At 36.2% G+C, this 25,794-nt stretch overlaps 1 protein-coding gene across 4 annotated transcripts in view; it reads right to left on the reverse strand.

Annotated features, from left to right (window-relative positions):
- The window catches only part of PPP1R9B (protein phosphatase 1 regulatory subunit 9B), a 79,940-nt gene that overhangs the window by 24,257 nt on the left and 29,889 nt on the right, over positions 1-25,794 (reverse strand). For all 4 annotated transcript variants that reach the window (XR_001313285.2, XR_001313286.2, XM_087713624.1 and 1 more), the window contains exons 2-3: positions 10,220-10,352; positions 4,639-4,759 (exon numbers count right to left, since the gene is read on the reverse strand). Coding sequence is in view for 2 of the 4 variants with exons in the window: in XM_087713624.1 (XP_087569750.1) it covers positions 4,639-4,759; positions 10,220-10,352 (254 nt within the window). In the remaining 2 variants the exon portion in view is untranslated. The remainder of the gene's footprint in view (positions 1-4,638; positions 4,760-10,219; positions 10,353-25,794) is intronic.

Here is a 25,794-nt window from a genome sequence, read left to right on the forward strand (position 1 = left end):
AGTAATCAGTCATTATATTGGGATTACCTATATTTAAAGGGTTTAATATTATCTTCATCTGGTTTAAATTGCAGTTTGATCTCCTACAGCGCTACATAATAAGCTTTATGGCTAATTGGGAACATAAATTTTGGACTCTTCGATTCAAATTTCATCCACTGAAGTATGCATGTCTTTCTATACAAGTTTGTGACAGTGAAAGGATTACAATGTTATTTTTATTTGTATCACTCTGGGACCAGGCCAAGGCTATTTTTACTGGAATAATGTTTGATAGATTCTGAAGAAAACTTGTAGCCTTTTTATAAAATTAAAAGGAACATCAGGTAGAGAAGAAATACACAAAGGATCTTTGGTGGGTACAATGTGCAGAACAATTTCTAAGATTCTACTGAGCTTTCACCCATGAAGGCCTCTGTTTATATTTTGCTGGTGTTCTGGTACTGGGCAAGGAGCCATGTTGGTTGCCATGACAGCATGCAGGAGCCCTGCTGGCATTTAGTACCAGGGCTGCTTTTCTCTCCCATCCTATCTTCCTTTCTGAATAGTTCACTTCCATGAAAATACACAGGCAACAATGAAGCATTCCAGTTCAGCAAAGAGATAGCAGTTCCTTCTTTATTTAAATTAATGGTCTGCCAAATTCAGAGGTCAATCGCTTAGGAGACTAATAAGACCTTTAAAATGTATTGAATCCAGCTTATATTCTACCCCTTCACAATGCTTCACCCTGGATAAATGAAGTACATGAAGAATAATGGTATAATATTTGTAAAACTAAGGCATCTCAAACAATCCAAAACAATTCTTAAAGGTCAGCTCTAGAGCATCTGAATGATTGCTTCTCAATCTCAATCAGGTTAATATACAGCAACAGTTGCAACTACAGGGCACATACAAGAGAACTAGGTGACTTTTTATCACTGAAAATGTTTATACAATGATCAGCTTGACCTTCCTTTAAAAGACTCAGAAAGGAAAAAGTTTACTGATAATTTTTATCATGTGCTGAAACACTACATTTTGTAGTATTTTTACTGCCTGTTTTTTTCCTACAGTTAACAGAGCACATGTAAATTTAGAAATATATTTGTTGTCTATCAGTATTTAGACTAGTTGATGAGCATTCTGTTTAAAAGATAAAAATAAACTTCTCATAATCCTGCACATACTGAAGCTCAGGTGTTTATCATTGCAAGCACTGAAGCTTTGAAGTTTGTACAAGAATGTGTAAATTCACAACTTCTGGGGGCGGGGAGGCAGAAATGATGGATTGAAGATGCCTCCACAAAAACCAGAGCTGATGATTGCAGTGGAATGAAAATCTAGCAAGTAAACCATATCTCTGATAATTCCTCTCAAATATTAGCTAAAATTAATTAGTCTATAGTCATTGTTCTGGAAAATGGCCAACGTTCTGAAAAACATATATTCTATGCTGTCCAGCCCAACCCACCACATGTGCAGGATTTGTGTCTGTGTCAAAAAACCTGAAGATGGCAGCCACAGGTAGCATAATTAAATTAAACTCCTTTCATATATGAACATCACATCACAGACACATAGAAAAGAGGCAAGGTTTTATTTGTGCTGCTGCTGGGATCATCACCCTGCTTTTTTCATCCCTCGTTATGAATGCCCCTAGCTCCCACATGCCTTATGCTCTTGATGTTCCCTAGTTGGGTAATGAAACAACCATCTCAGAGAATACCAAGAATGCCAGAGTTCAAACTTATACTAAAAATAGTCTCTTCTATTTGAATGCAAATAATTTATCACTCAATTGTATGTACCTGAAGTTGATACTGGCATTTTTTTTTCTTTTTCTTCCTTAAGCATTTTAATTCCTATTTACAATTGTCATCAAATAATAACGTTACATCAGATTATTTTGGATGAATGAAGACTACAATCTTCTATAATAAGCTTAAAATGTAGCAATTAAATAAAATGAGTACAGCAGTCGATGCACATTCAAAAATTAGTGTAATGAGCATGGCAAGATCAGTTAGATTTCATAATAAAAAAATATAGATAGCAGGAATGAATGAATGATAGTCCACAAAATGTTGAATTTAAACTTCAATCTCTCACCATTGACTGATGGAAGTTCCTTTACACCTAGAATACTGTAAGCTCCCCACCCGATTTGCAGCACTGATAGCTAAGCCTTAGCAAATTAACATACTGCAGAATAATAAAAAACACCCTTTTAACTTTTATAGAATTAGAAAAATTAGAAATTTAAATTCCCGCAATACAATTTTTGATTTTGAAGTCTCTAATTTTAATACTCTGTGAGTGAGAACAAGTCTCAGAGACAAGTTACATATCACATCAAAATCATATGTAATAATTCTTTAATTTTTTTCAATTTGAGTTCAGAAATTTTTTGGGGGGGGGGGGGGCAGAAATGTTTAATCCTTCTTCTGCCTGCTACCTCCTTGCTGAATATTTCGATTGCTCTTTTCATCCATGGGGGTTCCAGATGGTTTACAATGTGATTGGGACTAAAATATCGTCAATGAGAAGCATTTGGACAAATTTTTCAAGGGCAAATCAGCTGTCAGGTAATGGGTTAAAGCATATTTTTCTAATACAAACTGAATTCTCCAAGGACTGTTTGCTGTGGAAAATGAGCTGCTGAAGCTACAGCTGCAATATAAAATGTATCTAGTCTTCCTAACAATTCTTTAGGAACAAAGGCTGCCTTTTGTTGCATAATACTGTTTATATTTAATGTTTCCATTTTTAATTTGTTTTTAACATGTTCATGATCTGTTATGAGGATGGGAACACAGATGGCTTAAATACAGTTTCTCCTATAAAATATAGCAAATAATAAATACATGAGTTAGATCGCTTTGGAGGACCACATCTTATGGTATTTCTATGCAATCTGGGTTTTTAAATAAAATTCCAACGGGGTTCCCCATATGATCCATATTGATCACATTCAATTTATTAGTTATTATTATGTGCTTTTGTCCTTGGTAAATAAGAACCACATCTTAAAAAGATTAAATTTCCCATGATTTTCCTATCAATGTGTGGAGAGAGATGAGAAACATCTTTTGGTTTGCTTTGTGAAATGTAGTCACCTTATAACTAAATTACTTGAATGTTGGCACTCCTGCCTGCTCTTCTAAGTGGCAAATATAACCTCTTATTACATTTTATAGGGCTGTTTTGCTTCAGCTCTTTTAATGCTTCAACTTTTCTAATGAAGTACAAAGAAGTTCTATATCTGGACTTCTGCGCATTCCAGAGCTTCTTTCACAAATCTGAACCACACTCCTAATGTTTCATGTTTTGCAGTAATATTTGCATGTGCATATAATGGAGAGAAACAGTCATAACTTATATAGATTAAAAGGAAATTAATCCTATGCTTAATTACAAGCATATTTTTTTAAAAAGGACTGGAAGGACATGACAAAAAGGTCAATATAAAACAAAACCTGTCACCTTTTGAACTACTTTTCTTAATGCTATAATGTGCATATACAGATAGGCCTCGACTTACAACAGTTGGTTTAATTACCATTCAAAGTTACAATGGCAATAAGAAATGACTTATGACAATTTTTACACTTCTGACCATTGTAACATCCCCATGGTCACTTGATCAAAATTCAGACTCTTGACAACTGGCTCATATTTAAGCCAGTTATAGTGCTTATTGTTGTCATGTGATCATCTTTTGCAAGCTTCTGACATGCAAAATCAATGGGGAAGTCAGATTCATTTAACAACTGTGTTACTAACTTAACAACTGCAATTATTTATTTAATAACTATGGCAAGAAAGATCATAACATGTATCAAGACAACTTAACAGAAATTTTGGGCTCAATTGTGGTTATACGTTGAGGACTACCTGTAAAATAGAAGAAACTGACTAAAAGCTTCTTCTAATCTTAGAAGCAACTATTGCTTTTTATGCTTGCTTCCATGCACCTCATTAGGAAATATTACACACAAACTAAGGTTGTGGTCTTAAACTTGGCAATTTATTAAAACACAGAACACAATTCTATGTGCTTATCAGACATAAGTCATACTGATCCTATGCAAATGAGCAAAGGAGTAAAGCCTAACTCCTGGTAAACTTAATGAACTCTATTTCTGAGTAAATCACTCTGTAAATTTCTTAGTACTTATATTCACATTATAAGAATTTCCCCAGCACCTGAAATGTTTGCCTGCACTGTAGCAGAATAAAAAGTAGATGCACAGAGACATAATAAAAGGGGAGTTTGTCACTCTTTTGAGGGGAAAACAGCCAAAAATAAATCCTGGTTGGAAAAAGAGAGCCTAATGGTCCTCAATTAGGGTTGGTATGATTTTTCACTATCTGTCGAAGAGAAAACATTGACAATGATGGTGCAAATATAATATATGGGAGGTAACTTTTTAACCTTATGTTGCGGCATCTTATGATCCTGAGCTTTTAGGGAGGAAAAGATATATATCTTTGTCAAAGGTTTCACAGAAAACAACAAAGAAATCTAGGATTTTAACCATCTTTCTACTGCAAACAGAGATTGGCTATGATCAATAAAGTAAGAGTTTTTGTTTTGGTAAATTCTTGTTCCAAGTTAAGCTTCATTCCCAATGTAATATCAGTCCTACTGACCTGCCATCTCGATGAGCTGCTCCTCCTTCTGTCACAGTCTTGACAAATATGCCAAGCTTTTCTAGACCCATATCAGCTCCAGCCCCCATTCCAATAATACTGATCCCAAGACCCTCAGAATCTGCATGAGACAAGGAAGAGGTGAATTGAATTAAAATATGAGATGCCAAGTCTGAAGGTTACCAGAATCTGGTAATAAATCCAATGAAACCTGCTACTGCAAATTTCTTCATCAGTTAGAAGGGAATCCTTCCTGGCTCTTTAAAGAGAAATTGACTGTGCATCATTCAACATGTTTAACAGGTCAGTTAAAAATCTAGCAGCTATATATATGTACAACATGCTAAACTTTATTGTAACTCTCATTGATTAGTTTATAGGGGGGATAGTGGGTTTAGTGTGTTGTGCAATATCAGCTCATTTCTTTTGGTTATGGTTCAATCCACCCACCCCCAATTCCTGCTGTGCTGGCTCATTATCAAGGAAGGGGAAAGAGAGGAAGAGGAAAGGGGGAAATAGTTTGTTTATTTTTTTAAGGTTTTACATAATTAAAAGATAAATAATTAAGTATACATAAAGAGCAAAATGAAAAAGTACAGATGAGAAAATAGTACAGACAAAGGAAAAAAGGATGCTTCTTCTAATTTTCCTTATTACTTTCCTATATTCATTTTCCCCCTTTAGAATTATATTATAGTTCCCTTTTCTCATATTTACCCCTTCTTAATCAGCAAACTGAGAAATCATCAGTTCATTTTTGTCCATTTTCAGCATAAAATCCACAAACAGAGTTTAGAATTTCTAGCAGCATCACCCAAGGCATGAAGGTAACTACATCTTGCCTAGTTAAAACAAGCAGGCACCTATATTAGGCAGCAGTTATATAGGAAGAAGCTGGAGATAGATAATCACTTCAGTGCAATAGCAACAGTATCAATTGATACTGTGGTAATTGTAAACCACTTCTATATTTTTATGAAGAAAACCACATGAATAGAAAATATAAAATGATATAATGTTAAATGATGTGCCCCTCAGGTCAGATTACATTCAACATGCTACTTAGAAACGGCCAAGGAACTTTGAGAATTCTAATGGTGTTTATAAAGTGGCTAGATTAAAGCCTTTGGGACATTGAGTTCCCGATGTTGCCATACTGGAAAAGAAAATCAGAAGCTGCAAAGTCAGAATTACTTTGTGAACATGGAACATATGAAGTATGAATATCAGAAAATTCAACTCAGTGAGGAAAATCAGACAGAAAGCATGACTAGATGAGCTAATTCTACTTTATTGTAAGGATATATTAACAGAATTTACTTTCTTATAGGGTTACATTAACAGAGTCTTGTCTACTTGCAAGTCTGAAAATAGAAAGTTCCCGCTATGACTTTTAACTGCTGGTCCATTAGGGTGGGTCCTTCCTAAGTTTCTTTCTCTTGACCATCAAGTCCCTTGATTGTTTCCTAGGCAGAATCTCTTCCCTCATTCCTCAAGGTCATACAATGAAAGATGAAATGAAACAGCTTAGGCATCAATGAAGAGTCAGAAGATTATGATATTTATTATTCAGGACATTAAAAACAAAGTGACATTATTTTTATAGCTAGGAAAAGTATAGCAAGAATAATACTTGGCTACAAAGCAATCAATGGACAAATACTGTAAACCAGAATTTGGGGGCAGCCCTTTATGATCCTTCAACTTTATGGTCCAAATATTCATGCAGAACAAGAGGTGGCCAATGAATTTTATGATCAAGTTCAATTTGAAACTAATAGAACATCCAATCAAGATGGAATGTGTGAGTTGAAAATATTAAACTTAATTATGAAATTGAAAAGCGCGACATTAACTTATTAATTTCAGATATTCCAATTACTTCTTCATAGCTTCAAACAACCAAAACAAAGTATCTGTATACAATCTCTTTAGATGGAGAATACAGAAGTCAAATTGACTATATTATTGCTAAAAGAAGGTGGAAAAGTTCAATTATAACATCAGACATGAATAGGAGCTGACTGGAACAGATCACAAAAGCTCATATGTAAGAAAGAAGAAAGTCAACCAGTTTCCACAACACGTGGTAAAACTACACTAATCATTTACAAGGAAAACAATAGGAATTTCTTTGAAGTCCTGAGCTTCATTAGAGAACCAAAGAATTGGGAAATGAACTGAAAGAAGAATGAATGTGAAAAGGGATTGCCAAAGATGGAGAAACAGAAGAGAGCAAACTAGATGCCAGAACAAATTTGCAATTAGCAAGAGAAGAGAAACGAAACTAAAAAAGATAAAAATCTCAGAAAGAAGCTTTACAAAGAGTTTCAGAGATCTGTCAGAAGAGACAAGAAGCAATATTATAATAACATTTATAAAGACACTAAAGATGGAAAAAAACATGGAAAAATAAAGATGTTTCTAAAAATGTCTAAACCTAGGAGATTTCAATCTCAATATGGTACATTAAAGCAAAATCAAAGGAGATCAAAGATAGAAGGAATATACTGAAATACTGTATAGTAGAGATGCCAATATCTGTGAGGGAATGTGCACCAGGAGAATTAGTGGATAGAAGTTTTGGCAATACAGATCTTTTTCAGGGAGAAGGTAGTAAATCTCATTAGAGAAAGGTCAAGATTAAGACACTGTGCAGTCCCAAAATGGATGGGGGAGAGGCAAGATATTTAGAGTAGCCACATTCTAAAGTATCTCAGAATATATCTAGTAGGTTACAAGGTTATAGCTTTAGTTTGGCAAGATCCTGTTGATTAAGTACAAGCAAATAAAGCATTGGACTTGATTGGATTTCGCTGTGTCATTTTTGGGTTTGGGCCAGATAACATCCAATATAGTAGTTATTTCCTTTTTACAAGAACCTCTAGTACTAGAAGATGAAGTGAGATCAGCACTTCAGTCATTACTAAGTCATAAGGTTACCAGATACAGGAATATGGCAGGCAACAGAAGTAAAGGTTCCAACTATAGTATCTTAGAAAATTAGAGAATGACATAATAGCTAGGAAATTAGAAATGGTAAATATACATTACAATATGAAAAGGGGGTCTTAAACAACTGTGCACACTATTATACAATATTCTTAATTTCACAAGCTAGCAAAATAATGCTTAGAATATCCAACACAAATTAGAGCTCTATGTGAAGAAAAAGAAATGCCAGATGTTCAAACTGGCTTTAGAGAAGGAAGAGGAACATGCAACATTATTGCTGATGCACTCTGGATAATTGAGAAAGCTAAAGAATATCAAAAAGAACCCAATATGTGCTTCATTCGTTATAAAAAAGCCACTGATTGTGCCAACCATATCAAGCTGTGGAACATGCTCAGAAAATGGGATTCCCAGGACATTTCACTGTCCTCATGAAAACCCAACCTACAGATCAGAAAGCCACAGTATGGATAGACCATGGTGAAACAGACTGGTTCCAGGTTGGCAAAGGATGAGACAAGGATATAGATTCTTCCTTTATTTATTCAGTCTATATGCTGGATAAATACAGATAGTCCTCAGTTTATGACTGAGCCTGGCAATTACAGTGGTAGGTTATGATGATCATAAAGCAGGTCACCACCATGTGATCAGATCCAATTTTACAATATTTTTTACAATGTTGTTCAGAAAGTTTTCCTGTAAATAAAATTACAGCATCTCTTTCAATTATTTCTTTGTTAAACATAATAAATCCATTCCCCAAGTGAAAATGAGATGCAACTGTTGGGAAAACTGCCAAGCAAAATTTTAAAGAATTTTTTTATTATTAAGAATCAAACAAAGATAACAATCAAAATGGACAAATAAGAGATAATGATTGTAGTGATTTGTGGTAGATAAGAAGCCATTGTAGACTTTCTATGAATTAAATATAACAATAGATTATTAACAAAGGGCTTTGAAGTTTAATTTTGCTGTTAGTTTTACTTGTTAACTACCTTTTCTTATATATAATAGATGGCAGGTTAAATTAGTTGCAAATCGATGTATAGAATAAATTATAGGCATGCTCTGCAAGGAGGGAAAACTATTATTGCTGTAATATACTTATCTGTGTTCAAGTAGGAGGGCACAATATATGTAGATATGCTTTTTATCTTAAATCTTGTCTAATGCACATTTTTAATGTCTAATTTTTTCTTCTTTTTGTAATTTTTTTTCTTTTTTGGAATTTGTACTTTAACTTTCTGAATAGAATTAAAAATGATTGTGAAAGAAAACAAACATGGTGGTTGTTAAATGAATCATTGTTCACTGTGTGTCAGTTTTTGCCATCAACCACAATGAAACACTAGTTTATGGCATGGCATGTGACTGTGGGGTGCTGTAAGTGCCCAAAATACATTCAAATGACTGCTGGGTGGGGGGAAGGGAAGAGATATCAGAATTTCAAAACTGGGTTGTAATTAGCTTTTTGGGGGGAGGGGTGTTCATTGCAATTCTGAACAGTCTCTAAGCATCCAGTCATAAAAGAAGGGCAACCTATATTAAGAGAAGCTGATTGGAAGAAAATCAGTGAGGTTTTAAAACTGGAGGGAAAAAACCATCAATCTGTACTATGCTGGTGACACTGTCATGACAGCTGAAAATGCAATTGAACTGAAAATTCTAGTTATAAAAGTCAAGGAATACAGTGTAAAAATGGACCTACAATTAAATGCAAAGAAGACCAAACTAATGGGGTAGGGGATATCAATCATTCTTAAATTAATAAAAATTCTTAATATAAAGATGGGTAGCTTATCTATCCAGGACTGCCCAGGGGTAACGTTGCAGGGCACATGGTGGGTCAGGGTGAAACAAGCACTGGGTGAAATCATAGCCAAACTTAAGTGGGGACTAGATGAAAATGCGTAGTTTTGATTCAGTTTATTGTGGAAAGCCAGCCTTCTCTTAGAATGGTATATAAACTAGGATATCCTGATATGCCATAATTCTACTTATGTTTTCCAGGCATAATACACAGAAAGAGAACTTTATTCACTTTGATTTAGGGTTTAGCATGATTATGATTCCAGCCACATTGTATTGTAAACTCAGTTTTTTTTCTCTCTCTCTCCCTTTCTCTGTTATTGTTCTCTTCTTTTTTCTCCTATGCAGCAGACTGCAGGAAAAGAGAGATATGTCTTATCAAAGATCTAAACTGATTTCTTGCTGAACATGTTTTTAAAAATTAGGCTGAGGGCCCTTACAGCCTTATGAACGAAAGTAGCCTATATCTGCCAAAGCAGCTTATTTTTCTTGTTGCTTTTCCTATGCCTTTCCTAAGGGGAAAATAACTGATAGGAGAAGGGCAAGAAGATAAAAGGAAATGATTGGGAGGAAGCAGTTAAAGGTGATGAGCAAAATATATAGCAAGTTGAAAATAAGGTCCTTCTCATAGACAAACTAGTTTACAGCAACTTATTCTTAAAATATGTGTAGAAAATACAAAAGAAGAGCTCATGCTCAGGAATATCTGTTCAAAATGCCTTATGTTCTTTCTTGATTCATGCAAACAGCATCCCATTTCTACCAGTTCTGAAAAGGAAAAATTCATCGCCAAACACATTTTTCCCATTACCTTTTTCCAGTTCCACAGGAAATAGATCCAGCCTTTCCACTCTTTTTTCAAGTTCATACTCTGCTGAGGCAGCCATAGGATCAACATCTTCATTTCGACGGTCATATTCCTCATTGGAATAAGTGCTGAAAACCTGGAAATATATTTTAAAAGAGAAAAATGAATAATACAGATGTGAAAATACTTTGATTTTTAGTAAATGATTAATGACTAGTATGGAATTTGTTCACTTAAAACCTAGCTCATGGGCCATGGAAATTAATGCTTCTGATTATGTTTATTTATATATCCAATCAATCTGTAAGGCCACTCATCTCACATTTGTGATTTTTGGATGATTCACACAATTAAAAACAACCAATAAGAACAATCAATAAACAAAATCCAAAAATTAGTAAAAATATAATAATCCTCTTTAAAACCAAAAGCCCCATTAAAAACCAAATTACAACTGAGAAACAGAAAAAACAGGCAAATGGAAGTCATGGATCAACTAATGTAGCCATCTGCAAACCATAGTCTCCAATATGCAGTTTCCATCATTTGCTAGAGTATTTAGTGACCACAATAATGATCTGCAATTTGGTCATTAAGTGAAGTGGCCACTCCCAAACTAATCTACTAACTGTAACTTTTTGATAAAACTGATGAAATTCCAGATGATTGGATATCTAGGAACGAAAATATTTAATGCTCTTGAATTCTGAAGAATTTAATTTTCTTCCTTGCATTTCTATCCAAAAATGTACGTCTAGATTACAGAAATTTGTTAACCCATAGGGTTAAATTTCAGTATCTCACATTTTAGACACCAAACAATGGAATTTATTTCAATGTATTTGGATAAGATTAGGTAAAAGTTCCCAGTAACAGCTAAAACAAAGAGTGCTTAAAATCTCTTGCCAAGTATTTTCTAGAATAGATAGGTCACCTTGATATCACATTGGTGAGTTAGAATTCATTGTTACAGAGGCTGTCAGCAATATGAAGGACTAAGAAGTGATATTTAGCTTTACTTTTTGTGTGATCAGTTTCAGTTCTCAATTCTTACTTCAAATCAGAAGCCATATTTATACATTTTCTCATGTTTATAGGAGACAGACTTTGTTGCCAGGAGAAATTTATCATGCATCTGTGAAGTTTTAACTTTTACGCCAGGATCATCCTTTGAATATATATTTATAATATTTTGTTTCCCCAGTAGGCTGCTTTGTGAGCCTGAAATATTAAAGAGTATAAATTAAGTAATTTACTAAACTGTAAAAGACCATCCATTTTTGACAGATGTAAGTGGGGATCAGTTTCATGTGATAAACAAAGAAAGCATCATAAATTGATCTAGCAAATTAGCTAGCTTAATTTGCATTTGCAAAAACGTTGAGATAACTAGGACTTCAATAGAAATGCACCAAGAGGTTGGTGAGAAACACAAGGATTATTCTGTCTTCTGCCACTTCACTTGCTTTTAACTAGTCATAACAATTCTTGAAAGAAAAATCTGTGGGTTTATTGCAAAAATTGAATGAGTTTAGAGTTTTATTTCATTTGTATGCCGCCCTTTTCCCTAAGGGGACTCAGGGCGGCTCACAACTCAAAGAAGGGAATGGCTACATAACACTGTAATTTTGTGCCCAGATTGTATGTATGTATGTATGTATGTATGTATGTATGTACGTACGTACGTACGTATTTGCCTTACATTAAAGGAGGGGGCAAAGCTAGAATTTTTCCCTATATTTCTATGACATTTTTTGTGAACTGCCCACATTTGGGCAATATCAAAATGTATAAATAAGTGTCTAATTTTGTCAAAGACTTAGCAGCTGCAACTACCCAGAAAGTTAAGTTTGCTTTTTAAAACCTATTTTGTATCTTAATCTGTTGAGTGAGTCCAACATACTGATTTGAAATGAATCTGTTATTTGGCCAAGTATGATTAGACACATAAGGAATTCGTCTCCAGTGCAGAAGCTCTCAATATACATGGAAAGCAACTGAATAATGATATAATCATTATCATAATACCAATAAAATGCAAGAATAAAAAAGATAATAAAGGTAAATAATACTACCTCTGTATTACATGGACAAATACATAGACAGCACTATGAGAATTAGGTATTCAGCAGAGTGATGGCAGGAGGGAAAACACTGTCCTTGTGACTAGTTTTTTGGCATGCAATGCCCTGTAGCGGCTTCCAAGGGGAGGAATAGAAACAGTTTATGGCCAGGATGTGAAGGGTCTCACATATCTTCTCAGCCCTCTTTCTGACCCACACAATATACCGGTCCTCAGTGGAAGGCAGGCTGGTTGCAAATTTTTTTCTGCACTCTCAACTATTCATTGAGTCCCCCTGGGAATAGGGCGGCATACAAGTTTAATAAATACATTGAAGTCTGTACCTGTCCTGTTTGGTTGCTGTACCAAAGCAGACAGTTTTAGAAAGAAGCACAAATGACAGGTTCAATAATTCCTCTGTAAAAGTGTATCAACAGCTCCTGAGGCAGTCTGAACTTCCTGAGTTGAAGCAGGGAGAACATTCCTTGTTGTACCTTGCTAATGATGGTTCTAATGTTAAATGTCCATTTCAAGAGAGTTAGAGACTGGTATATTTCAAAAACCCAGAAAATGAATCAGTTCTATAATCAACCTAATATGTCATTGATTATGTTTGCTTTCAATTGTTTCAAATTTTCCCAATTCTTATCTTATTTCTTCCCTTTACCCTTTGACCATTTTCCTATGACAAAATACATGGTAAAACTTTTAAGATGCCTGACAAGAATGATGACTTGGGTTTAAAACTGCTTTCAGTGATGAAATAACTATGGAATGTAGCTTTGGGAGGTGGCAAAATATACTCCCATCTTGAAAACCTAATGAAAAAAAAATAGTTGCTCTATAGATACTCTTAAACACGTAAGAATTTTTCTATATCACTGTAATCCTCAGGAGGACTAAACATATATCCTTTGGCAAACCTTGTAATAGTCCACCAGTTTCTGGCTTCATATAAATAGAAAGCTAGCATACAATGATAAGGAAGAATCCATCTTCAAGATTCTGAATATCCATCACTGGTTTCTTTTTTACCATTTGAAAAGATAGTTTTCTATACCCCAAAAGCCTTGTGTTACCTGAATAAATGATAAGACATTTCCTCTCTCTTTGCCAGCAGCCCCCTACTTATAAATATAATATTGAAATTAACAGTACTTCACTATTTTCTCCATGGCACTTTGTCATCAGCTACCAACATTGCCTATTGTTATAAGGAAAGTTGGGAAGTTGTAATGTTGCAAGGAAGAGCATGAAACAATTGGACAATCCAATCCATGTTTTTCCCTATTATGTGAATTCTGACAGCATAATTAGATGACTTTATATCTAAAAGCAAAAGGAATTATAGCAATAGCAGTTAGACTTATATACCGCTTCATAGGGCTTTCAGCCCTCTCTAAGCGGTTTACAGAGTCAGCATATTGTCCCCAAAACAATCCGGGTCCTCATTTTACCCACCTCGTTTTATCCATTATATCCAAGTTTATTCTTAAAGCTAATGGACATGTTCAAAGGATCTGTTTACAATTTTAAGTACCTTTGATTTAAATGAGTTATCTTATGTATAACTAAATCTAGGACCAATAACTTCTCCAACATTGTTTAGGAGAAGATTCTGTATAGACATTTAATAAGGTAAGCCACTCAGAGTCACTCTGTACTAAGATGGGAGGGAGGGGTGGTCAATAAATTTAATAATAAATAATAATAATATGATAAATTTCTGCTGATTTGTATTCCCTCATTCTGCAATATATAACAATATATATATAATGTGATAGATCAGCACATAAAACACATACTGTACATATGTGCACAAAAGTATGCATTGACCTATGAGAATTCATACGTCTGTCTTCCTCAAAAGCAGCTCCTGAATTACTCCAAATACAGTGTGCCTAAAGCTTTATACTGCTTTATATTTTCTTGTTCCATGGGACCAATGATGATCCAGACTCAGCATCAGAGGAGGATTCCAGCATGAGTCTGCTCATGGGCGCGCTTTGCACACATGCACAGTGCAATAAAAATTGTTCTGCAAATATGCAAAAGCAAAAAATAAGATGGCGGTGCCTATGACGCCTCCCAGAGAACCGGTTCAGGGGTGTGGCATGCCTGAGTCGCTGCCAGTTCCAGCGACTCAGGCCACCAAACTATTACCGATTAGGCCAAATTGGTCCGAACCGGTAGGAACAACACCACTGCTTGGCATCCACCTATATATCCACATGTCTCTTATTTATCCATATGAGATATTCTTCCTTTTCCTTTCCCCATCTCTTCCCAAATAAAGAGGAAAATATTCCTTTCTCCATCTTTTCTTGTTCTAAGCAGAAGTGGGCAACTTGCCACTCTTAGAGTTGCTTGTGATCTTTGGCCCAATTTCAGCTGTCTTTTGGAAGCCATTAGTTTAGATCTTTAGCAAGAGCAATGTGTTCCTCTTACAACATTGCCTGGCAAGGAAGAAGAAGAAAGGATAAAAAGAGAGAAAGTCAGAAAGAATGAGATGGCAGAAAGATGGAAACAAGAGAGAAAAAGGGGGAAATGTGGGTTATTTCTAGCTCCACCCATTCATGTTTTCAACTCCATCAACTACTGGCATGTATTGTTGAAGATACTTCCTCTGACAAACAGCTCTCTGCTTCTGTTTCATATATAATCTTGCCCCACTTTCAATTCTTCACAAAATCTTGACTTAACTGATTCCCCTATTTTAATTTTTCCTGCTGGAGGGAATCATTCCTAGCTCTTTCTACCAGCATTCACAGCAGCAGGTTCAATTCTCTGACGCCCCCATCCTCAATCTCTATCCTGTAATTGAGCCACACAGGCTGTCACAGCCAGTGAAGAAAAGCAAGAGAACAGCACCCCCCTCCCTTCCTCCAAACTGCTACAGCATTAATTAAGTTGCCAGGGTAGCCACCTGCTTGCCTTCACCCTGCCATTCCAGTGCATCTTTGCACCACCTCCAAGGCCTGACTTGTGTGTGGGAAGACACAGAAGTTTGGGGAAATGCTCATCTCCCCACCACAGCCACCCTAGATTTAAGAAAACCTTTTTCACATTTCTTGAATGCAGAAATACTATACCAAGTGGACCTGCCAAGAAAAAAAAATCATCTGCAGAGAGAGAAACAAGAAGAAAGGTCTTAGCAGCGGGGAGATAAATATATTTAGGCATGATTTCCATAGTTCTTTTCTTTCTACTCTGCTGAAAATTATTATTTCTTAACAAAAACCTTCCAAAATGTTATTTCCCATCTCACCCCACTCCTATCCTCCCACAACATCCTCCTCTTTATATGTATGTAGTTAGGGAGAAATATTTCCTCTAATCAAAAGAGATGGGTACACACAGGGCACTAAGCCACCACTTGTTTTCTTTTGGCCTAACATGATGTGTGACCTTGACCAATGTGATTTGGAAGGGATTGAGAACCTGGAATTAGGAAGCCTCATGCAGATTCTGCCTGCTATTCTACAGCCACCCAAATTCAGGGATTCTCTAAATTCTCAACTGATTTAATCTACTGATATTGGCTGAGCAAAGGAAAATATTGTATCCATACAACCCAGGCAACTCCTAAGAGGCCATCAACAAAATTCCCTCTAAATGGAGTTCTTCTTATGTTGATAATCTTCTGGGGGATGTATCAAGCACCAGCAGCATAAGGAAAGCAGTCGCTTTATATTCTGTTCTGAGCAGTCTAAAGCCACCATTTAAATCATTCCCTGGAACTGCAAGCATTTAAAATAGCAATTTCCCACGGAGCCCTGCAGCAATGCTACATTGGGGCATTTTGTGGAATATTTAAAAGGTCAAAATGTGCAGTGATACAGTGGAAAGCCAGGCCGGGATTTAGTTGTAGCTGTGGACTCTGGGCAATTGGTTAACTGCTAAATGATGGCATGTGGTAGTGGGGGCTCCTTCCTTTTCATCCATCAGAATGAATCCATGTAATTCCTAGGCTGGCTTGTAATTAGTTTGGACATCCCTTTTTTAATATATTGCTTGTTTGAAATATATATATTTACATGCATAAATGTTCGACTCATTGCAGGACAAATGAAAATGAAGCCTATTCAATATCAGTTCTTCTCTAAACAACATATGCTCCCTTGCTCTGTAATATAGTGTAACGTGGCCTGCATCACGCACTGAATTCCCTTCTATCCATAACTGTATATAACTCATATAAATATATCCCAGATGCAAACTCACTAAAGGCACAGAGGAACAGTCACAGAGGATAAACTGACTGACAGAGCAACAGGCCATTAAAGTTAAATAAATCCTCTAAGTGTGAGATAGTCGACCTCAGCAGCTCAGAGGCTGAACAGAGAAATGGGCCGGATTTGGCTGAGATGTGGAGAGAGAGAGAAAAAAATCCCAACACATTTCAGGTTTCAAGTGAGAATAGGAGATGAATGCAGAATGTCCAAGGTGAGAATAAGAACCATTTATTGAAGATAGTGAGAAACAATTACCAACTGTGGTGATTCAAGAAACCATAGTAGAAACAAAGTCCAAAACCTATTATGTTTTATTTTATTTCCTACCCTACTTAACATACTCTATTTGATGGAATCTTGCTCATCTACATTTGCTCTGCTGGATCTGCTATCATGATATGCTTCATGAATAGGGCAAGTCACTCGCTCAGCCCTAGGAAGAACCAATAATAGCAAACCACTTCTGAAATCTTGTCAAGAAACCTGCAGGGATTACTCCAGACATTCCCCTGAGATCATGATTAGCTTGAAGGTGAGCGTGCAAGCACACACACACGTGCACACACATGCGTGCACACACACACACACACACACAGTGAGACCCATCACTATTCCTAGGGGATAAGCGATAGGGCAGGAGTCAGGAGGTTGGTGACTGTTCTATTCTTAAGCATTCTTCCTTTCTGATCATATGAATAGAAGAATTCTATTCTATTCTATTCTATTCTTATTCTATTCAGAGTGGAGATTTTATTTATTTAATTTATATGCTACCCATCTCAATTTGCAAAGCAATTAAGAAGTTGCACAGAATACCAGAAGCCATGCTCTGCATGTTTTCTCTTCTTTCTTCAATTTTTCTACCTTACTCATGGGACCGTATATTATGGTATGTGTTTTCTTTTACCCATATACTAACCATGTTCAACTCTGTTGAGATTTTTGAGGTATCAGCTCATATTTTAAACCTAACTTTCCCAAGTTGGTGTCAGCCCTCTAGAAGTGTTGAGACTATAATCCCTTGGCTATGCTAAATGGAAATCTCAGAACTATATTTCCAACATACCTAGAAGGTTTCCCTCCACTATTGAAGAAACTCGAGCTTTTTCCCCCCCAGGCAAATGAAATAATTAAACAAGGATGTTTAGACTTAATAGGGAGTTAAGGAGATTTGCCAAAATGTAGGCATCTTTACCAGAAAAATGGGCTGCATTGGGTGGATCCTGATACTGTGGTTGAAAAATGTGATCCACTGAATCCAGCCAACATAACTTGTTGCGAAAGGTTAGACAAACTAGGGTTCTTATGCAATGTATAAACTTATGTGATGTATAAACTTATGTGATGTATAAACTTATGTGATGTATAAACTTGGTTAACATTTTTAACAGCTAAAAGAAATACTCCCTTAATTGGTACAATCACATATCCTTTAAAACTTTCCTTCCACATTTTATCCCCACCCCATTAATGTGCCCTAGCAGCAGAGACAAGATAACTGCGGTGGTTATAGCAGCCTTCTCCAACCAAGTGATTGCCAAATGGGCTCTAACACCCTGTAATCCCCAAACAGCATGGCTGCGAACTGTACTGCTCTAAAGATTAACTCAAAATTCAGCATTATCCAGTTGAGACAGGATTGCCTACAATAAAAATACAGTCCCCTTTACTGATCAGATGACACATCAATTCTGTTCAAGCCATAAATTTAAAGCACAAAATCCACCCCATCCCATTAAAAAACCTTAGGAATAACTTGTCATTCTAGTGAAACTTGTCTAAGTAGTTGTTTCCAAAGCCCTGGGAGTTAAAGACCTGAGATTCAAATGCTTGGTCAAAATACTTGAAACCATCTGGTTGGTGCTCAGCCTTTACCTTCTGTCTTCCACCTCCACCACGGCAGTAAATTTATTTTGATTTACACAGATAAAGATAAGAATCAAACCAAGCTGTACCAAAGAAAATTATGTCTACATGCAAGCTGCCAAGTTCTACCAATGAACATGTCAACCTACTAAACAGTATATGACTCAACTGGCATGCATATGGTGGAAGTCACACATGCAAACTAGCCAAGGCCAGCATATCAGTCATAATTCAATAGGATTTCCACCTAGTTACTGTATATGTATGGGGCAAAACAAAACAGCAGCCTTCAGAGGAAACAACTGTACTACTTAGAAATCATTCAACTCCTATAGCAGGTGTATCAAACTCGTGTCATCATGGCATCTTCACATGATGTATTGGGACTCCCCCCCCCTTTGCTAAACCAGGTGGGGGTGGGGCCACCACCTAACGCATCAAGTTTGACATCCCTGTCCTATAGTATACTTTTCTAAAATGACTGTTGGATTCAGGAACAAAAATCCAGAATACTTGGAGGCAAGCCTGAGTCCTTCAATCTTTTCCAGTACAATGCAGTACTGGGTTATCTGATAAATAAGAAGAGAAAGATTTCCTTCACTACAGAATGACGACAACGAAGCTCTGTATCTTGTACAAGCAACATTCCTATACTCCTTGGTGCTCTCTGAGCTTGGTTATTTTCTTGCAGATGTTTCATTACCCAAACTAGAAAACATCATCAGTGCTAGAGATTACTAGTGATTACCAGCACTGAGGATGTTACGTAGTTTGGGTAATGAAACATCCGCAAGAAAACAACCAAGTTCAGAGAGCACCAAGGACCTATCATTTCAAAACTCAGCTATAAATATTCTCCTTTACTCCTATACTGTTACAGTCAAATCTGAGCCTTGCCAAAGTTTTTTCTTTGACTAATGATCCATGCTGGTTTACAAATTTTAGGAGTTCCAGTTTCCATCTTATTTGAAGAGGCACCAGGTTGGGAAAGTCTGGATTAATCTTTTATTTAACAAACCTTACCTTTAGTTAATATTCTAGATGATATGGCAGCTTACAAAGAGCCTACTTTGTACAATGATTAAGGCATCAGGCTAGAAACCAGGAACTGAATTTTAGTCCAACCATAAACACAAAGCCCCCTGGGCAATCTTGACCCCAAGAAGGAGGCAACAGCAAACCACTTCCAAAAACTACAGGGACTTATCGGATTAATTTAAAGGGGAAAAAACAGTTCTTACATACAGCTTTGTATAACAAAGTATTCATTTTTATCTCTCTTGAATTTACTAGTAATCAAGTTCACTTCTATGTATTATGGGAGAGGGACAAAGATTTTTTTTCCCTATCTCACCTTTATTGCTATAATATATGATTTCATCTTTAAGGTTCACATATTTTTTCTTAGTAACAATTAGGTTCAAGTTCACACACTTTATTTTGAAACCTAGTTTTGGACTTTACATTTTTAATTGCTCTTTCCTTATTTATGCAGGAAATAATGTTTATTTATTTGGTTTACTTATTATTAATATGTTACTCCAACCTTGCCTTCCAGATGTGTTAGATTAAAAACCCCATAAGCCCAATTATCACATAGGCTAGAAGTGATGAGACTGTGGTTTAGCACATCTGGAAGACTTCCAGGTGGGGAAAGTGGGTTATTTTATTGTTTTATCCTTTTGGCCTATATGTATAATAAGTGACTTAGTTCAACCATAAACCCAAAATACTCCCCTGTGGTTCCCTGAAGGAAAGGCACGTTTCATATTCAAATCACAATAAAAAATTAAAGTGAAACTCTAAGCATGCTTACTTGGAATTTATTTCCATCAAAATCAATAGATTTACTTGCATTTAGAATGGGGCTATTACAATGAAATATGTCCTGTCCTCTGCTATAAATCTCATGGATGGAATATTGCTCATCCCCTATACAAAAGTATTTGTTATGAAACTGATTAAGGAAAAGACAAAGCACTAAATGGTATCCAAAGTGAAGCCATATGTTCCCTCTTGATTTCACTTTCCTTCAACAGCAAATATGAGAAGTTACCTGAAATACAGACAAATGTAGAATTGGTGGTTTCAGCTTATTATCGAGAAAATTGGATGATGTTAAAACACGCATGCACACACATACTCATATCAGTAATTTTTATATGTGGTTGATGTTTAAATTCTAAACAAAAAACAGGTGCATTATTGTGCATATCCAAAAGCAGCAATTGCAATTTGGAAAATTACATCTTGTGATGAGCCTTTACAAAAAAAGAGCTCAACTACAGATCCTGTGCTAAATTTTGATGGCAAAACTGATAAAAGTATGGAAAGCAGCAACTAGGACACATTCTTGATAATTTTCCCAGTGAAATAGAGGCATATTTCACTTTTAAATGTTTGGTCAATTAATTAATAATTTGAGAAATCCCCTTTTTATGTTCAAGTGATTAAAATGTTGGCTTTTTGGTGGGGGGTACTCTACTTGCTTGTTCTGCATTGTAGTATATAAAAATGTGCTAAACCTCACTACATATACACAATTGCCCATTATCTATTGTATCATTTTATCTATTTGATAATTTCACTGACATCTTAATATCAAAAATAGTGAACTTGTAACCCTCCAAAAATTACCCAAACTACGGCACTAGTTTTTGCATGTCTCACAGTTGACTATGCTGGTTGGGCTGCTAGAAATTGTAATTTAGTAATATCAGATAGTGATAATTTATGCATGCTTATATGATAATATGTTTTACTTACGTTGACACGGGTTACTTTTTCAGTAGACATGCAGTGCCAACTAAATAAATACCTGAAATAGTTCTGCTAATTACCTGAATGATTAGCCTTGTCTATGCAGAAGGACAAATGTCAAGAGAGAACTACATAAAAATGTCAAGCGAGAACCACATAAAATAAAAACAAAACTGCTATACTATACCTGTTGCCTTAAAAATCATTTGCTCAGTTTTAATAATGAATTGCTTTTTCAAACTTCACCATTATTTTATATAGAGAGAATATTTCTGAAATGCTGCATAAAAACAAGATGGAAGTACACTGGAGTAGAACTTCAGGTGAAGTGAAATTAGGAGCGGGATATTAGCTAGATCTTTTCTCCATTTTCTGCTTGGTCAAAGAATATACACAGCTCTGGAGCAAATGTCAAGATTGCCTCTCTTCTATTTTATTGTAACTTTCCCTCATTTTTTGAGATTATTTATTTTGAATGACAAACTCTAGAATATTCTGCTCAAGTAGTTTGTTCCTATACAAGAAGAGAATAGCTAGTTTAAAGTTACCAAGTGAGCTTTATGATCAAGTGGAGATTTGAACTTGAATCTGTCAAATCCAGTATATTAAACCTATATTATGCTGGCTGTTTGGCAGATTATTGTACAAATCTATGGAAATACATATTGCAAAACTGTTACATTTACAACAAGAACAGAAGCATTCCACAAATCCTGGTAAGGATACATTTCCTGTTTTGATCTATCTTATGGGACTGACAATTATGAATGCAGAAACAGATTCTCCTTGAACTTTATGTTAGTTGGAAAACTGCCTTGTTTTCCAGGAAGGCTTGTAAAATTGGAATTACATACATATGGAGGCATCCTAAGATCATCAAGTGAAAGCAAATCAGGGTTTTACTGATAAAAGGTTAAGAAAATTCCAAAGTTGGGAAGAAATATCCAAAACTGCTTCTGCAGATTGGTATTGGTATTGGTATTTTATTATTTGTATGCCGCCCTTCTCCGGGAGGACTCAGGGCGGCGAACAATTCAAAAGGGGCAAAAAGGGGGAACATAAAAGACAAAATACAAATAATAAAAGTAGACAACAGTCGCACAACCATACATGTCGAGAGGGGAGGGAACTCATCACCCCCAGGCCTGCCGGCAAAGCCAGGTTTTGACGGCTTTTCGGAAGGCCTGGAGAGAGGTGAGGGTCCGAATCCCTGTGGGGAGTTCATTCCAGAGGGCCGGAGCTGCCACAGAGAAGGCCCTCCCCTGGGTAATAGCCAGGTGGCATTGGCTGGTAGATGGCACCCGGAGGATGCCAACCCTGTGAGATCTAATGGGTCTGTGGGAGGTAATTGGCAGCAGGCGGTCTCTCAAGTACCCAGATCCAATACCATGAAGGGCTTTATAAGTTACGACTAGCACCTTGAAGCGTATCCGGAGACTGATCGGTAACCAGTGCAGCTTGCGGAGGATAGGTGTAACGTGGGTGTACCGAGGTGCACCCACAATCGCTCGCGCGGCTGCATTCTGGACGAGTTGAAGTCTCCGAATACTCTTCAAGGGCTGTCCCATGTAGAGATGCCTTCAGTGCTTGGACTACAAGCAGTTGACTGGGATGTTTGGAAGCAGGAAATTCCTAAGCTATCTACATCTACTGGTTATTTTTCAAGATAGTTGTTAGTGGAAATTGTCATATTTTGAACCAAGATGTGCATATAAATTTTTCATCATGGATTTCGCAATTTGGATAAATGTTTTAATTTGAGAAAAGTACACCTACAGGAAAGGGTTTTAAAAACAGGCCCTTGTGTGCATTGTTATTCTAATTGGAATTTCCAATGGTTGCATGAAATATAAAAATATTATCAAGTTTTCCCATGCAAGTTCACTTCAAGTGTGAATGAAAGAAATATGTTTGGGAGGGATATGTATGTATATATAAAAAAGAGAACTGGTATGCTGAGCTTCCAACAGACACTAAGTATACTTTTATTATGAAGATATATAAACCCTGATCCAAGATTTCCATGAGTACAAATTTAGTAATAAGATAAAAGCACAAAGGTGCATATTATATTATTTGGAACAGATATTGGTTAGATCAATCATGTATGGGAAAAAAACATGATCATTTCTGATCCTTCTGTAATAGCTATATTCCTGCAGTTTACATTCAAATAGCATTATCACTCTGCTATTTTGATCAGCACTATTCACATCATCTCCAATTTAGTGCCTTTGAGACTTCAAGCACAATCAGTCCAGCAAGCATGGCTCGTGTTCAAAGATGATGGGAGTTATAGTCCAAAGCAGCCAAATGCAGCACTTTCTGTAAAGGTGATCTATACTGACTGGTAGTAATTTTCTGAATTTTAAACAGTTCTTTTCCATTTATGCCTGGGGATACCAGGAATGGATCTTGCAATTTTCTGCCTTGAAAGCATGAAATATTTCAAAGAGAAATATTGTGTACTAAACTAAAAGGCTCTATGAGATCTTCAAACCATACATATTGCCCAAACAATAAAGCCTTGCATTTGGCCTTCCTTCTTCCATGTGTTTGTGCTTGTTACATGATGCTGACAATACTTCTATAGGTTTTTCCACAGTAACATGCAACATTGAGGTGCAACATCATGATGGTCACCTGCTCATCAGCAAGAGGAAGAAGTTGCACTTTGCAAGTTGTAGTTCATTTTGATCAAGAATCAATGAAGTACTAAAAAGAAGCATCAGCCATTCTGCTTGCACAGCTTACCTCAATAGGGCTGGCCTTATGCTTCAAAAGTCTTTCTATATTCCATGTGGGTGACCTTTAGGTGACCTTCCTCATTTCCCCTCCCCCTACATTTTTTCTGTATACTTGCTTTTTTTTCTTGGGGAAAGGGTTTCCCAACTGAACCAGCTGAGCTAGGACTGGATATATGATATTACTGATAAAGTAAGATGGGGCTGCAGGGTTTTGTATTTGATAGATATATTGCACATAACCCAAACAAAGGGCTGAAAGAGGGGGGTATTGCATTAATCCAGCTGTTAATGGGCATATGCTCCAATAATAGAACTATTCCACCCCACTTCCCTTATCACCAACACAAAACGCTGTAGGATGATTCTGCTCTGAATTTTACACCTACATTTTGTCAGTTCATGTGAATAGCAATAGATTTGGAAGAAGAAGAAAAAAACCTCCCCAAAACAACCAGAACAAAACAGACATTAAATTCACAAGAGGATTTCCCCTAGCAATTACTTCTCTACAGGAAAAAAAAAGTATCCTTGTAAAATTGCCCAGAATATTCTAACACATGTCAGGACAGATTGTACAGAATATTTTTAAGGTTACTAATTAAGACTTCATTTGAATCAGAGATCATTAGATTCATCTTTGGGATAAGGCCTGGTTTGGTGCACTGTGTGTTTTTAGAGAGAGAGAGCGGAAGCCACTATCATGAATTATTTTTGTGCATCCTTTAGTTGCTTTGAATAAATAAGAACAATCCTTTGCTTCAGTGCTTTCTAAACATTTCTTTTTCCCCTCAGGACCCCTTCGCACTATTAAAAATTATGGAGGATCCCACAAGAGCTTCTTCTGTATGGGTGATATCAATAGATATTTATTACATTAAAAATAAAATTCACTGTTGCTATTTTTCATAATTGTTTTATGGGATTTTAATATTGTGTTATTTTTCAACATGGGCTGGCAAATAATTTTCCTTTTATGGACCTCTGAGAGTTTTTTGTTGGGGCAGGGTTCCCAGAATCACATTTTAAGAAACACTGCCTTAGATAGTCATAGACATCTACAATTAGGATGGGACACTTTTTTTAAAAAAAAAAAAATCTGTTTTGGGGTGGGGGGTTGAGACTCATGGCATATTGGTTTGGAATTTCATTTGTTTAGAAAGGGGGGGGGAGAGTTTTGCAAATTGTACCTTATTTTCAGTAGCATGATCTTCAGGTGCTCTAGGGAGTGACAAACAGGCTGAGGGATTGTGCCAAGTTAGAGGTATTAGACAAGGTGAGGATACTGCATTCTAGCATATCTCTACAAAAGAATTGGTCTCTTAATTGGATGAAGCTGTTCTAAAATATTAGAGTTCATGAAATGGAGATCATGATCAAGAACACTTCTGAGAATAGCCATATTTCTACCTTCGTTTCTCCAGCTCTATGTGTTTTAGTCTGGGGTTAGTTGGAGCTTATCTACATAGGGTGCAATTTCCTTGGATGTAAGGAGTAAAGCTACAAAAAGGGGCTTGCAAACAACTCTTCTGTAGCCCTCATAGTTCCCATAAAACTTTTCCTTCTTCAGACTTTGGGGAGCATCGTATCAAGTAATACAGATGACTTAAGCCTTACAAAAGTTTCAACCGTATGCTGAACTCCTTTAAAAAACACACTTATCTACCTGAAAATGGGCGACTTGAAGTTGTAGATCTGGAACAGTTCTAAACATGCCACAGGAGCCACATAAATCCCACAAAACTAATCCTGCCAATGTAGACAAAGCCCTAGCTATTTTTCTTTAAATACACATATAAGCTGTCTTTTGTGTAATTGCATATATGGTTCCATGTGGGAAGTGAGAAACAAACAGGTGCATTTTATCTTAAGCATCTACTTGTGCCTCTAACAAAACTATAGCAAGTAGTT

The sequence above is a fragment of the Thamnophis sirtalis genome, unplaced genomic scaffold (assembly GCF_051295495.1).
Source record: "Thamnophis sirtalis isolate CommonGarterSnake01/CBP01778 unplaced genomic scaffold, rThaSir2_p1.2 scaffold_4, whole genome shotgun sequence".
NCBI classification, from domain to species: Eukaryota; Metazoa; Chordata; class Lepidosauria; order Squamata; family Natricidae; genus Thamnophis; species Thamnophis sirtalis.